The following is a 14,351-nucleotide window of genomic DNA, read 5'->3' as shown; positions in this document are numbered from 1 at the left end:
GCTGAAACATTGAAGCTTGTATTTTTCATCCAGGTATCCTGTTTAATTTTTCCAGCAGTTGATTTTTTTTTAAGGATTTTTTCCTTTGTACTGTGATTTCTTGGCCTGAACTGGATTAATAGAAGCAGGAATATATAAACCTTAATGGAAATTTAGAACAGAAAGTAGGTCAGCCTGCCTGAGGGGGGGCATTCACATAAGAGGAAATATGCTGGCATTCTGCTTATTTTTGCATAAAAGGTTCCTCCACTCAGAGAATGCTCACCAATGGGTAGTGACATTTAGAGGTGATTGTTGGAAACTGTATACATTTATTGACTGAGGGGAAGATAAAGTTCCTCTTGTTGTTTGTTGTTGTTTTAAACTGTCTGAATTCCTTTTTGTGTATCAGAACTGCAGAGATAACACAGTTGGTGATTACTGCAGTACTTGTGCCCCAGGCTACTATGGGAAAGTAATTGGATCTGTCAACGACTGCTCTCTTTGTGCCTGTCCCAGAGCCAACCCTGTTAGGTAACGAGAACTTATTAAATCCAATGTATATTTTAGCATTCCAAATTTCTGTATGTTCCACCTCCTACTCCCCCCCCACGCTATGGCAACAGGAGTTAGTTATCATTACACATCCTTAATTTTTAGACATTTGAAAGCTACCTATTTTAGTAAATGGAGCTTACATTCTGAGTTGTTCACAGCTAGTAACTCTGTGAGGTTTTAAAATAAAAAGATTAACTGATAGGTAAGTAAATTTTTTCTCTAAGAGTAGATCAGCCACATAGAATGTTTTATAGATAATGGAGTAAGTTGCTTTGACATGTTTTAGTTTCAAATGTGGGTCTTTTTCTTCATTCGAAAAACAATGCTTTTGTATTTACAGAGTTTCAGGCCATCTCCAGTCAATGCAGGAACTTTTCATGAGATCAGTCCTAGGGGAAGAACAAGTACTCTTTTGTTTGAAATTTATACATCTGTTTGTTTGGTAGAGGAACACTTAACTTCATATTTTGAAAAGCAAAATGCTGTGCAGGCTGTTTTTTCTCCAGAAGCTTGAAAAGCATATTTGTTGTTTGCTTTTGGATAATTGAATAAGAGTCTAGCAACTCTGATGTTCTCATGCAAGTCTCAGTTAGATATATACTGTAGCCATATCATGCAGCATCCATTTTTCATTGTCTTATCTTTTAAAAGGAAGGCCATAAGGTGCTTTAGCATGTTATACAGTAATGGAGTCGCATTGGGAAAGCAAACTTTTTAAGAAACAAATAATTTAAAGTACAAATTCTGGAGCACTGCATCAGATTGAGCAGAGGGTGCTGTTGCTTCCAATATTTAACCTGTGGCTGAAGGTGTTCTCTGTCTTTGTATGGTCTTCCATTTATGTGCTAGCAGGTATTTGTTTATCCTTCCTCCAGTTTTAGTCCCACTTGTGTCCTGAAAGGTGTTCAGGATTACTACTGTGATGCTTGTCTCCCAGGATATGAAGGACAGTACTGTGAAAGGTGAGTTACATATGATGTGCCCATTTATCCCCAACTCCCAAGGACAGTTTGATTAATATGAGCCATATTTGTACTCGGAATAGATTATTCTGTGTTCATAAATAAATAGATGAACGAGTGCTCAAGGACTTAGAGTGATTTGTTAGTTACTGTTAAGAAGCCATTAATTAAAAACCTAACAGTGATTCTCAAAGATAAATATAACATCTAATTTCATGATGAATATCCCCTGATGTTCAGTGTCCCATTCCTCCCTGTGTAGGTGCTCCCTTGGCTATTATGGTGACCCTCAGCTTCCCGGTGGCAGCTGCCATCTGTGTCAGTGCAATCCAAGTGGCTCTGTTCATGTTAATTGTGATCGTGCAACTGGCCAGTGCCTCTGTAAGCAAGGTGTGACAGGACAGCTCTGTGAGGAGTGTGAACCAAGACATCTTCTTGTGGAAGACGAGTGTGTTTGTAGGTGGTTTTTAAATTGTTTTCTTTCCTAATGGGCTTTGGTTTATTCCAGTGATATTTATGTGCACATGATTATTCCTTGAATGTTTTTATGATGTCAGGCCCTATTCTTTCTATGAAAGGAAAGAAATCTTAACAACTTAGTATCTCTGTAAAACACGGGGGGTTGGACTAGATAATTTCCAGAGGTCCCTTCCAACCTCAACCATTTTGTGAACACAGAGGAAACTACCCTAGAGATCATAACATCAGACAAGCAGTTAATCCTTAAAATGGCTTTTTTAGTTTACAGACAAGTTTAAGGAAAGATATTTTTAATGCTTTTTTTGCTGCCTGTAGCATACCTTTATTTATTTGAAAATGTTGAATTCCTATGTCATTGACCCTTTGGATGTGAGGTTGCTGTAATAATACTTTTGGAGTTACCCCAGGTATGTAGGCATTTGCCACCAATAATTAGTCATATTCCACCAATAATTAGTCATGTAATTCCTTATGAGAGGGTGGATAGCAGAAAGAGACAGAAGTACAGTAATCTGCTTTTACAGTGAATTGGGATTTAGGACTCAGATTTTGCTTTGTATAAGTAAAAAAAAACCCCAAACCCAAGGAATAAATGGAATTACACCACTATAGGCTTGAATTTCCTGTCTTCCTAACCTGCTTGGGTGAGCATCAGTGGCATCACCCTGGACTTATAGCAATATAGCTAAATAGGCTCAATAAAGCTTATAATACAGCAAGCAGCTCAATATCCAGGAGGATCAATAAGGCTTGAATGTGTGCTAACCTAAGGAGAGTATTTTGGAACAGGTCCACTCTTGGGGCCAGAAGGGGAGGGTAATACTACAAATCTGTATACTCAAAATTATTATACTTAATCACTCTTAACTCAAAAGGTGAAGGCGCATACTGTGTAAATCAAAATTAATTTCAGTATTTGGTGGCTTCTTCTTTTTAATACTAATATTGCTTCCTCCTCTTAAAATGGTTTATTTAGCTTGTGATGACAACTGCACAGGAGTTTTGTTAAATAGTTTGGATGATCTCAACAAGGCCATACTTTCAATGAACCTCACTGGTGTTGCCCGTGCGCCCTATGGGATATTGTCAGAGTTGGAGAATGCGACAAAACATCTGAAGGTAAAATGAACGCACAAATAGTAGAAATACTTAGTCACATCTTTAAAGCAAAACTTGCAGCCACTCATGTGTGCCAGTAATTTAACAGAAGACCTCCTGAAGTTCATGGCTTGAATGTGTGTATGTGTAAGTGATACCAGATTAAGACCACTATGTTTGATATAGAAATATACCTTAAGTTATTTAGCTGCCTGTGTTACTTTCTTTTCACTTGTTGTACTAGCATTTAAATAAATGGACGAATATATTTTTCAATCAGCACTGCAATTATTGAATGTGCTATATGGATGTGCTTCACCTAGATTATGTGCATCCCTAAGCCTGGCTCAGACCTACTGAAAGCAAGGAGAATAATTTTCAGCAGTGAAATAGAAACATCAGGCCAGGTCTTTTCCCTTTTTGCTCCCTTTGCTAGAGAGCTGCCAAGTCATATATCTCGAGGTTGTTCCCCTAGAGTCCTCCCCTAGAGTGGTAGGCTGCTTCTCCATTAGCCAGGCTGCCTGGGATACAGCCGTTTGCTTTCCTTTTGGTTGTGTGGCAGTCCAAGTGCCTCACTCTGTCCTCCATCTCAGGACACAAAAGCCAGGCGGAATGTTTCAGTGTTGGACACTTTCAGGCTGCCTGTGGCAAACTTCCAGCTCCTCTCCCCCTTAAACAAAGCATGAAATACCACATTTTGTGGTTCTAGAAGGTCATTTATTGTTGCTGAGGACTAAGTTCATGTGGTCTCTGCATAAAGCCAGAGATAAACAGAATCCTCCCTACTTCATGACCACTAAAATACGCACATTTATTCATAAGAGTCTGCTCAGCAATAAGTCAAGCAAGACAAGCTCTAAGACAGAAACAAAGCTATCTTCTTTGTATTCCGCCATATCATAACAAAATCAAAATAATGTGAGCCTTCTTGTGCTGCTGAATTCGGCAAATTAAGAGTTTGAATTAAAATTTCTTCTATTTAAGATGTAAGGCAGACTGAATTCCAATCAATGTACTTCAAAATGTTAATAATTACAATATCTGAAGGCAAACTTGATTAAATTACATGTTTATGCTTCAGCAGAGGTACTCTTATCCTTTAGTTTTAATTGCTAACCTTTTAGTTATAAAGCTTCAGTTATGCTTCCCTTCCCTTATGTCATAAGGCATAAACGTACTGAATTATTGTGATACTTTAAGGATACAATTGACTTGCTTTCTGTAATTGTTCTGTGTTTGTATAGGAGCATCATCATCTGGGACAATAAACATTATTCAATATGTAGCTTTTATTTAGCACTTTAATTATAAAACAAAGTCAAATCTTACGTAAAAATAAAAGCAGTTTAAGTTTCTCCTTTAGTACCTACACTTTTTTTATATTAAAATCAAATCAAAGCCATCTGTCACTCTCTTGGAAGTGGGGTGCTAAAAGTGATACAAAACCTCTTGTGACTATGGTGTCATTTCTGTTTTATGTAAAGCCACAGTGTTCTTTAAACAACTTAATCTTGAGGGTAAGTTGGTAGTCTTGTAATTTTTCTCTGTTTGGAAGCAGGTATTCCCCTCTTTCTGGCTAATCAAAGATTACCTTCCCTTTTGCCTTGTACCAAAGTAACTGTAGCTGGAAGCCAGAAAATCCCCAAGTTTATTTATGTGAATTACAGATCTTCCCTGAAGGGCTGTCCCCTGCACTGTATTGTGTCTTTGCCTCATGCTGGTTGCTCAGGAACTTGAGTATTTCCTCTTTTCTATGCATTAGGTGTGGGTCTTTCAATAATGAGAAAGTTACCAAATGAGATCATTTACTCCTCATTGCGTCTGCATCTCCAGTCCATCTGAAGACTTCAGTAGTTCTGTTTTTCTAGTTGAAGCCTCCTGCTTTACTCCTCCTGACATACCTAGACATACTTGCTGTCCTATTCTGGGTTTTTGAACTGGGCTTTTAAAGAAACGTTGCTGTGCTTTATCCCAGGAGGCTCAAGAGCTTCAGCTTCTGTTTCTTTTTCACTTGTTCTTTCCTCATGCTGAGGAAAAGACTTTGAAATTTCCATTTGACACAAGGCTGTTGGATAATCCTGTGTATTACTTCTTTAAAAAGTTGGACAAAATGATACTTATTATGGTATTTACAATGGTTGGCTCTGAAACATCTGAAATCTAAAAATAACCTTTCCCAGACTTACTCTCTTTGTAAGAGATACCTTAAAGTTTCTTTGCATCTTTAGAGAAGTGGTATTCTGTTGCAGGCCTTGACCGTATCAAATATGATACACTTGGGTACTATGGCCTATTTATTGCCATATAGAGCAGTTTTGAAGTGACCTTGAAGCCAAATACAGCCTCTTATTCTCTCTTACTGCTGAGAGGATCCGCAGGGCTGCTTGTGTTACCTTATCATGTCTGGAGGACCAAAGTCCCGAACTCCTGAGTGCCATGCACTGGGTTTTGACATGGAAACATAGAGCTCTCCAGGGTCATCTTCATAGATATACCCTAGATGCAGCTGTTTTGACAAGACCAGGGTCATCTTCATAGATATACCCTAGATGCAGCTGTTTTGACAAGACCAGCTGCCGAAACAGTAGCAGCTGTGGGACTGGATGGAAGCATTCCATTTGATGGGCCTTGGAACTTCTCAAAGTAGCTTATTTGGGCAGCTCAAACCGTGGTGAAAGTGAGAATTAGGAAAGCAGAAATTATGCTTCCTTCTTACTACTCGATTGAAAGTACGACATGGCTGGATCCTTGTTTCCTTATTTGAAGAAATGACACACTTTGTTGCATGAACTGTATGTATGTAATTATTTTATGTCATCTTATGTGCTTTGCAAATCAGTAATTTAAAACAAATAATCTAAATAGTGTGCATAGTTATTTTCTTCCCAGAACTTTTCTGGACATACAACAAAGTCTTCAAATTACAGTGTACTGTTTCTTCTTGTTTCTTATAGGAGTCTATAGTTCCTAGAGAAGATCCAATTTACTCATTAGCTACAGCAAAAGAAAGTCTTCTGAGTTTATCAGGAGGAACTGATCAGCTGCATGAAGAGGTAGGTGCTGGCCTCTTTATTCTTAGCCTTTCTGGAGAAATCCTTTGAGATTTCACAGCATAGTACATAAATATCAGAGAGCTGTTTAGAAATTATTTTAAATCTATAGAGTTCAGTGAAAGAATTCAGTCCACTCTGTAGTCTTTCTGAGGAAGGGAGTTAATTGGTCTGTGGAATTCTGCTGCAAACTACAGTGTTTTATGATATTGAACAGGAGATTTACATGGTTTCTGTTAAAGTTCAGAAGCTTTTTGTACTGCGATCAGTTAAGGCCCTAAAACTGGAGAAAGGGAGATACTTTCTTTTCACTGGTTTTAACATGGAGCTTATTCAAAATTATGTCATAGCTGAATATTCACCAAAAAGTCTTTGATAACTATAGTACTGTGTTTAAAATGATCTCAGTAGAAATAAACCTGTTGCAAATCCACATGAAAACTAGACAACATTTGTATTCTTTATTCAGTTTTAACACAAGAAAAATTGTAGGTAGAAAATTGACAATAGTACTTCAGCCATTAGATCTCATTTGCTGACTATGTATACATAATCTAACTAGGTGCTTGCACTGACAGTGTTGTTATTGCTAATAGTGATGTATCCAGAAGAGTGATTTTCTTAAGATATATTAGTTGTAGCTAAAAAAATATGTAATGTTTACTTTGTTAAAGAAATAGCTTTGGTAATTATGATCTTACTGATTATGAAACTAATTGATAACACAATTCTTCACTGATATCAGAGGCTGGAACTTTCAATATAATCAAGGCATCTGCAAGCCTGGAAGCATCAGAGATTTATGAATCAGCTAGGTCCACCTTATCAAAACCCATTGTTTCCTCTCACCAAGTATTCTCGATATTGGGGAAAAAAGTGTAAAAACCATAGACAAATGTCATGAATTAATCAGTGTTTTAGGAGACCTGTCAAAGATTATCTCTGATTTTATTCTAGTCGTCTAGATTTTTGAAAAAAGCTTGGCAGCTTAACACAATGACTCTCGAAACCAGGAATAAAAGTCAAGAACTGACTGGATTTATTGACACAGTACATACAACCATCAAAGGTACCCTCCTTTTAAGATATTTCCACTTCTTTACAGAATTTAGAAGGGTATTTCCTTTGCAACTCTTAAAGAAATGTTTACATGGAAAGTGCTGCAGTTTGCACAGGCAGTTCACATATATTCTTTTTTTAATGGTATCACTAAATTGTTTACTCTCCTACTTAGTACTTGCTGAAGTTGCTATGTCACTAAATGAAACACTGGGCCTGGATCTCCCGCTGTCAAATGCTACATCTCAGAGCCTGCAGGATGATATTTCTGCCCTTTTGGATGCACTGCGCAAGAAAGATTTTGTTCAACAGCATCATAATGCTACCAGTGTCCGAAAGTAAGCCTGTTCTACTGAAAACTTTATTTCGCTTATGTCTATACTATGCAATACTGCTTTTTGAAGAGATATCTGGAGAAACATTGTGCCATAATAAGAGGCAGTGTGATGGATAACTAGCCCAGGTGGAGCTATATGAACTCTGAATTTGGAGTTACAAGATTTAAAGATATTTGGGCATCCCACGTGATACTAATATAGCCAAAGCCTGTTCATTTGGATGTGATACAAAATTCCCTTGCAATAAGTGAAAAGACTAACTGGTTTCAGTTTCTTTCAGATCTGGCCCTAATACACGTCTCCTTGTTGCTTTTGGCTAGGAGACATCATAGAACTGTCTCAGTCAATTGCAAGCCCAGGACATGTCAGGTCTGCTGAAGGACATGACAATTTATTGTCACTGGAATATGTATCACATAGATTTGCAAATGAAACCAAGGCATTTGTTTCAGCATTCTGAACCACTGTTTAGGATTGTATTCCGTTGTCTTGATTTGTCCCCATTTAAAGGCTATTTTAAAATGGCTTTTGTATTCATTGTTAGTGCTTATTACCAGACTTGGCAGTATAAAACATTGACTGTTCCAACAGTCAGCAAAATTTTTGTTCCAGTTTCAGAACTACTAAGTATTGCCCTAGCCCACCACAGGCTGTAAGAATGTTAACATTGGCTTCAAGGGACAAAGATTTAGACCAGAGTGGAATATTTCTGAAAATTTGATTTTTCTTTAAGTGCTTTGGATTAGGCAGGATAGAATGTTTGTGTTGATAGCATGTCTGATTTTGCTCAACAGACTCCTGTGCTTGTCCTTGTGCTGAATATTAAATTGTATAGAAGCTAAATGGCCATGAAAATGGACTAGAAATGTACCATTTATTCTTATATTTACTAGGAACTTCAAATAGCTTTTTTTGCACTTACAAAATGTCTCAAAATGTCCTGTTGCATAGTAACAGAATGTTCTGACTTTCAACATCAGCTTTTGAGCTGTTATACAAGGCATTTGTAAATTAACTTTTTCAATTATAGGCTCTGTTGAAATTTCTGAAAGTTCTCTGATAAGTGTCCTTTGACAGAGAGTTAGTGCGATTTGTAAGATTGTTTGCTCTGCAGAATTTATCATGCAATGCAGCTGTAAGTTTGAAACTGATTTAAATAACCAGCTTGCCAGTCCATTTTTCAGGGAGCAGAAGTTACCACATGGCTCTCAGTGGACTGAGCTTGTGATGACATACTGTTAAGCAACATTCTTAACTGAGGTCTCTGCACATTTGCCACGTAAGGCAAAGCTCCCAAACAATTTGGAATATAACCTTTTTACTCTTCACTGAAATAGAAGCCATTACTGTCTTGTAAAATACTTTCATTCTTGTAACTTTTTTTAAGGCTATGGCTTCTGAGCGTAAGGACTTTGAGTTATTAGGTTTAGGAAATACATGCAAATGCACATCTGCTATTCAATAAGAAAGATAGAATGTGTTTTTCTGTGTATAATTGTGAAATAAACTAGGTTTCTTTTGCTTTGGCTAAAGATCTATATGATTTGAAATCAGATTAAAGGGGACAAACATTTATGTAAATGTATCATTACAAGAGTTGCAGTGTGCAGTGTATGTGCTAAAATGAAGAGAAACAAAGGAATAGATTTTCAGGATTATTTTCAGTTCAATTCCTTCAATACTGGAAAGTATTCAAATGGAGGTGCAAATACTCCCAAATAGAACAGCTGAAGCAATTAACAACTGACAAATTTGGGGGGATTTGATATTTCCCAGATAATGTCTGTTACTGAGTAAAAAAGGTAAGTGCAGAGATTGCTCATTTCAGTATTCATTTTAATGAGGCTATTTATTTGATATTTAAACTTTTCAGGACTCTTAGGTATATGTCTTTCAGTTCTGGTTACTTGTTTCTTTCCAGTGTCAATCTTCATAATGGATGTTTTGATCCTACATTCAAAATATGAATCACTACAATTAAGATATAGAGCAGTCCCAGAGGAATGTTTCACAGAGATTTTGATGTGGGGGATGTCCCAAATTAAGTCCAAGCAAATGTGATTTATACTAACCCCTTTCCCCTCTAGTCACCACATACAAAGTTTATGAACTGTATTACTGCCCTCTCCCCCATGCAGTTATCTTTTTGTGTGGTAAGACAAGTAACTAAGCTACCATGTGTATGTATGCCATTATAGCAAAAAATTGCAAACTTTTCTAAGAAGATGCATTTAAATTAATTTCACATGACCCTGTTTTCTCCTCAAGAAATCCATGACTAAGTTTCTCCTTCACCGTTTATTTATTTTCTGATTCCTCTCTTTGTCAGAGCTGCAGAAAATTTGTTGAGCCATGTTCAGAAAGAGTATCTTAAACCCCACCAGGAGCTTGCTGAACTAAAAAAGGATGCAAGCCAGCTCTTATCAAAGCACAACAGCAGACTGCAAGATGCCCAGGACCTGGTGAATGAGGCACTCGCTAACATCAATGAGACCAATCGCTTGTTTCCTCTTATCTCTAGCAACCTGGCAGAGTTAAATGTAAGACTGGACAATCAGTGTTGTTGCATAAGAAATAAGATCCTGTGTTTAAAAGCTGCTTTTTAGACTTTAATAAAATTGAACATGTTTAAACATGTTAATATATGTGATACCTTAAAAACTCAAAGAAAACCAGACCCCTGATTGAAAACCAAAAAATGATTTTGTGTTATGTGAACTCATCTGCACTAGCTGACTTTACAGACTACTATAAAACACTTGATTTATGCTATAGGACAAAAAGCTAAATATAAAGGAAGGTGAAGAAGTCTCGACCATGCTCATTAAAGAAGGGAAGGTCCTAGTGAACGCTGCTGCTGCTCTTGCCCAAGATGTAAAGAATTCTACATCTGTAAGTTCTTAAGTTTTAACATCCTCTTTGACACTATCAGGTGTATTTTGCTACTGAAAAAAAAGAGGAAACAATTTTGTTGTGCAGAACCTGGAGGTCCACCAGGATGGGTTAGTCCTATGGAGCACCAAACTGCGACACCACGTGGATGAGCTGGTGATGCAGATGTCTGTGAGAGGAGTGCTTGACCTGGTATACAGAGCTGAGGACCATGCCACCCAGTTCCAAAGACTTGCAGATGCACTAGAGAGGTGATAAACTCAAGACATACAGTATTGGGAGAGATTTACAGTAGTGTCAGATTTAATTTAAATAGGTAGTAGCTTAATCCACTAAAGTAAATCCCTGCCCATGGCAGGGGAGTTGGACTAGATGATCTTTAAAGGTCCCTTCCAACCCAAACCATTCTATGATCCATTTTTATTCCCCATTTTATTTCAAGTGCTTTTTACTTTTAATGCAGTGTACCTCTATTAAATGATATGGAGGGGGTTGATTAGTTTCACATTTTATGTGGCTGACTTACACGGTAACTAGTGAATTATTAAATGCCCAGTGAGTATATCATGGTGTGGCTTGAAAAGCTTCTGGTCTGTGTATGAATACTTCTTGACAATATATCTCTGAATCTCATCAAGAAGCTATTCCTACTATGCCTCCATTATTGTTGCTTTCAAAGCATCTTGCAGAAATGAGTGGGTTGCAATCTTAAATCCACTCAAATGCACTCTTAGAATTTGAAAGTTGGGAAGTCATTCCTGTTAATTCAATGGAAATTAATCTTCTATCCCAAGAATCCTTCTAGGATTCTTGCTGTTTTGTCTTTTAAAGTCAGCAGCTACGTGTTAAAAGTTAAATCATATCAGACTGGAAAATGTACACGTATTTTAAGTTTGAGAACAGAAAATTTTGCTCTGAGTAACACTTGAGCAACTCTGCTGACTTCACTGCAGCCACATAAATTCAATAAAGCAAAATTTAATACAGAATAGCTTTCAGATGCCTATAATTTCCTCCTAGATTCTGTATTTCTCTACTTTGCTTTTGAGCTCCAGCTAGGAACCTGTTTCTGTTCTGTTCTGTTTAGGCGATGTGATTTGTTCTAAGTGACTAATTGGCTTTATAAACTGAAAAACTGACCATAAACAAAAAGGAACAAAATAGAAAAAAAATAGATTAAAACCTTCTTTGAACTGATTTTTTCAGTTCACAGTAGTGAACTTAAAGCCCCTTATGCAACATAGGGCAAGGTGTGCTCATTTTTTTCAGAGTGCTTCATGTATTCTAGAAAGATGTGCATATTGTATCAGAAGACATGGAACTTAGTGCTTTATTAAGATACTCTAATGAAAATAGAATTACTTGTTAATTCTCCGTTTAGTGGCCTCTCTAAAGTAAGAAATGTGACTCTCAACACAACTGCTGCTGTCTACACCCACTCCAGTGTTAAAAGTGTGATTGAAAGAACAGAGAGTTTGGCAGATGATGCATCTAGAGTTGTGAATGGCCCTTTGGATTTAGTAAGTATCAATATTAGTATTTTAATTAATGTCTTTCCCTTTCTTATTTTGGAATATTTGTTCTAATTGTTTTTGCACTTGCTGAAATTTGAGTCTTCTTGATGGGGGCTTGTATGGCAGCCTGTCCTACCAACTAGTATATACTGTATCCTCAATCTGTACTCCAAGACAGTAATGGTACCAGATTTCATGGTCTGTTTACCTTGCTTTTCTCTCTGCCACAGTACCATTTTACCATTTTTTTGTTTGGTTTTTTTTAATGTCTAATGCATGGTTAGCTGGACTGGACTTGATTCTATGGGTGTTTATATGCGTCATCTGGCATGCATTCCTGTAGAACTTCGCTCCCTTCCACCTTTGGAATTATTCAACCATCCCCTTATTTGACCTGTCCCTCTTCCATTTCTAGCTAGGTATTCCCAACCACAACTATTTTGCTTAGCCGAGGATGTTTCATAACTAAATGTACGTTTGTGTCTCATCTGCTATCCCTCTGCCTTGCAAGATTATTAGATTGTTACTGAAATGGTAGATTAAAAAGACCTGAGCAGTTACCAGTCTGACCTTATTACTTTCATATTATTCTATTTCCTCCCTTCTATCTCTTTCTGCTTTTTTTGATTGTAAACCCAAGGAAGGAATGGGCTATGTTTTACAAGTGTCATGCACATATGCCTGGAGAAACAAATATGTACGTGACAATGCATTTACATGATAGTGATCAAAATAGTTGGCATTGTTTTGTGAGTTTGTATGTTATTTTATAGCACTCTGTCTTATTAAAGGTTTGTACAGCATGAATCCTTCAAGATACTTTTCCATATTTTCCAGTTGGAGAAATGGATTAAAAGAACACTTTAAAGACTGGGATTTTGAGTTATCTCACTGTAAAGTGCTCAGTGCTGGGAATTTTGACTTAGGCCTGGAACTAGAATTACTGATGTTCCAAAAGGCAACACTGAATCAGTAGCAATGTTCAAACTAGAATTTGGTAGGTTTTGTTTCACAGTCGTCTTTTTTTATTAACTCACAAAAAGATTCAATGTCACATTCTTGGACAAGTGATTGCAACTTGTATTTTTTTTAATTGATGCTTAATAAGGTAATGAATAGAATATCTCATAAATGATGAGAATGTTCAGTAACTTGAAGTAGACATCTACAGATACTTAAATGTTTTCAGCTGAATTTGTTTTTCATATGTGGCAACTGATGCCTGTGTTTTTCAGCCAGAGGAGTCTCTCCATCTTCTTGGAAAAGAAACTCTACTGCTTAGCTCCAAATTTCAGAATGAAGCTAAAAATCTGAAGAAAAAAAGTGATGATAAGTTCTTTAGAGTTCACATTTCTGCTTCTATTTCTTTTTCTATATCCCATTTTATGTTTTTTTTTTTTTAATGTGTTTTTTGTGTGTGTGTTCCTTTTTTTTAAAATGAGCGTAAGGTAAGGTAGAATACTGCATATAACTATATATGACTATATACATATTTTCATACAATTAAGATTATTATGGACTTATGTAGTATTTTACTTTTTTGGGTGAGAATATAAATTTTCTCTGTAAACATTTAAAAAATTGGCCTTCACTATACCTCATTTACCTCCAAGCAATGCTTTCTTTAAATGGCTGTTTTTCCAAATGTTATGAATTAAATTATTAGGGATTGTGCAGTAGACAAAGAACAAACATAATTCTTGAAGAAATCCATTAATCCAATTTTATCTAATAAATTGTGGATTACACAAGTATGTAGGATGAGATATTTAAATAATAATCATTTTTACTTGTTCATTCTATACAGCCTAAATACAGTAACAAGCTGAACTTTTTTTGTCTGTACAAAGTACAGACAAAAAAGTACTCTATAAATTCCAAAATCGTTTTGTTTTTTTATTACTCCAAAGATTTCAGCAAGGCATTGAAGTCTGCACCGTGGAAGTTCAAAAGCATTTTGAACACAGACTTTGTGTAGGAGCAGAGGCTGACCCTAAGGGAAATTTTGGACAAAATTGGACAGAAAGTAAATGTTTCACAGAGATAAACTGTAACTGTAAAATGGTCTTTGCTTTTAATATCAATGGTTTTACAAATATGTATACATTTTACATAATTCAGATGGACAGCATACATACCTTTTTTGTTCCTTCTGTTATAGCTATTTTTATTTCTAGTGAGAGCATTCTGCAAACAGGTCATGAATAAATAAAAGAAAAACACTTCTTTGGCTCCTGTCAGATATCATAAAAAGTGAAGAACATCTTAAGAATTATAAGAGTTCACAATCATGGAATCATTTTAATTTATAGCCTTTTCCTGACTATGTTTCTACGAATTCAGTCTGATGGAATTGGCCAAAAGGATAACTTTGAATGGAACACTGCCCACAGGAGCTTATCTGTGCATACTGCATTCATT

At 36.5% G+C, this 14,351-nt stretch overlaps 1 protein-coding gene across 1 annotated transcript in view; it reads left to right on the top strand.

Annotated features, from left to right (window-relative positions):
• The window catches only part of LAMA1 (laminin subunit alpha 1), a 120,482-nt gene that overhangs the window by 82,257 nt on the left and 23,874 nt on the right, over positions 1-14,351 (top strand). The window contains exons 30-41 of the mRNA XM_076328962.1: positions 392-513; positions 1,413-1,499; positions 1,762-1,955; positions 2,956-3,098; positions 6,032-6,130; positions 7,085-7,196; positions 7,362-7,524; positions 9,854-10,064; positions 10,300-10,416; positions 10,504-10,667; positions 11,798-11,936; positions 13,166-13,253. Coding sequence (XP_076185077.1) covers positions 392-513; positions 1,413-1,499; positions 1,762-1,955; positions 2,956-3,098; positions 6,032-6,130; positions 7,085-7,196; positions 7,362-7,524; positions 9,854-10,064; positions 10,300-10,416; positions 10,504-10,667; positions 11,798-11,936; positions 13,166-13,253 — 1,639 coding nt within the window. The remainder of the gene's footprint in view (positions 1-391; positions 514-1,412; positions 1,500-1,761; positions 1,956-2,955; positions 3,099-6,031; positions 6,131-7,084; positions 7,197-7,361; positions 7,525-9,853; positions 10,065-10,299; positions 10,417-10,503; positions 10,668-11,797; positions 11,937-13,165; positions 13,254-14,351) is intronic.

Source organism: Aptenodytes patagonicus, chromosome 2 (genome assembly GCF_965638725.1).
Source record: "Aptenodytes patagonicus chromosome 2, bAptPat1.pri.cur, whole genome shotgun sequence".
In the NCBI taxonomy this organism is placed as follows: Eukaryota; Metazoa; Chordata; class Aves; order Sphenisciformes; family Spheniscidae; genus Aptenodytes; species Aptenodytes patagonicus.
This window is presented reverse-complemented; position numbering and strand designations above follow the sequence as displayed.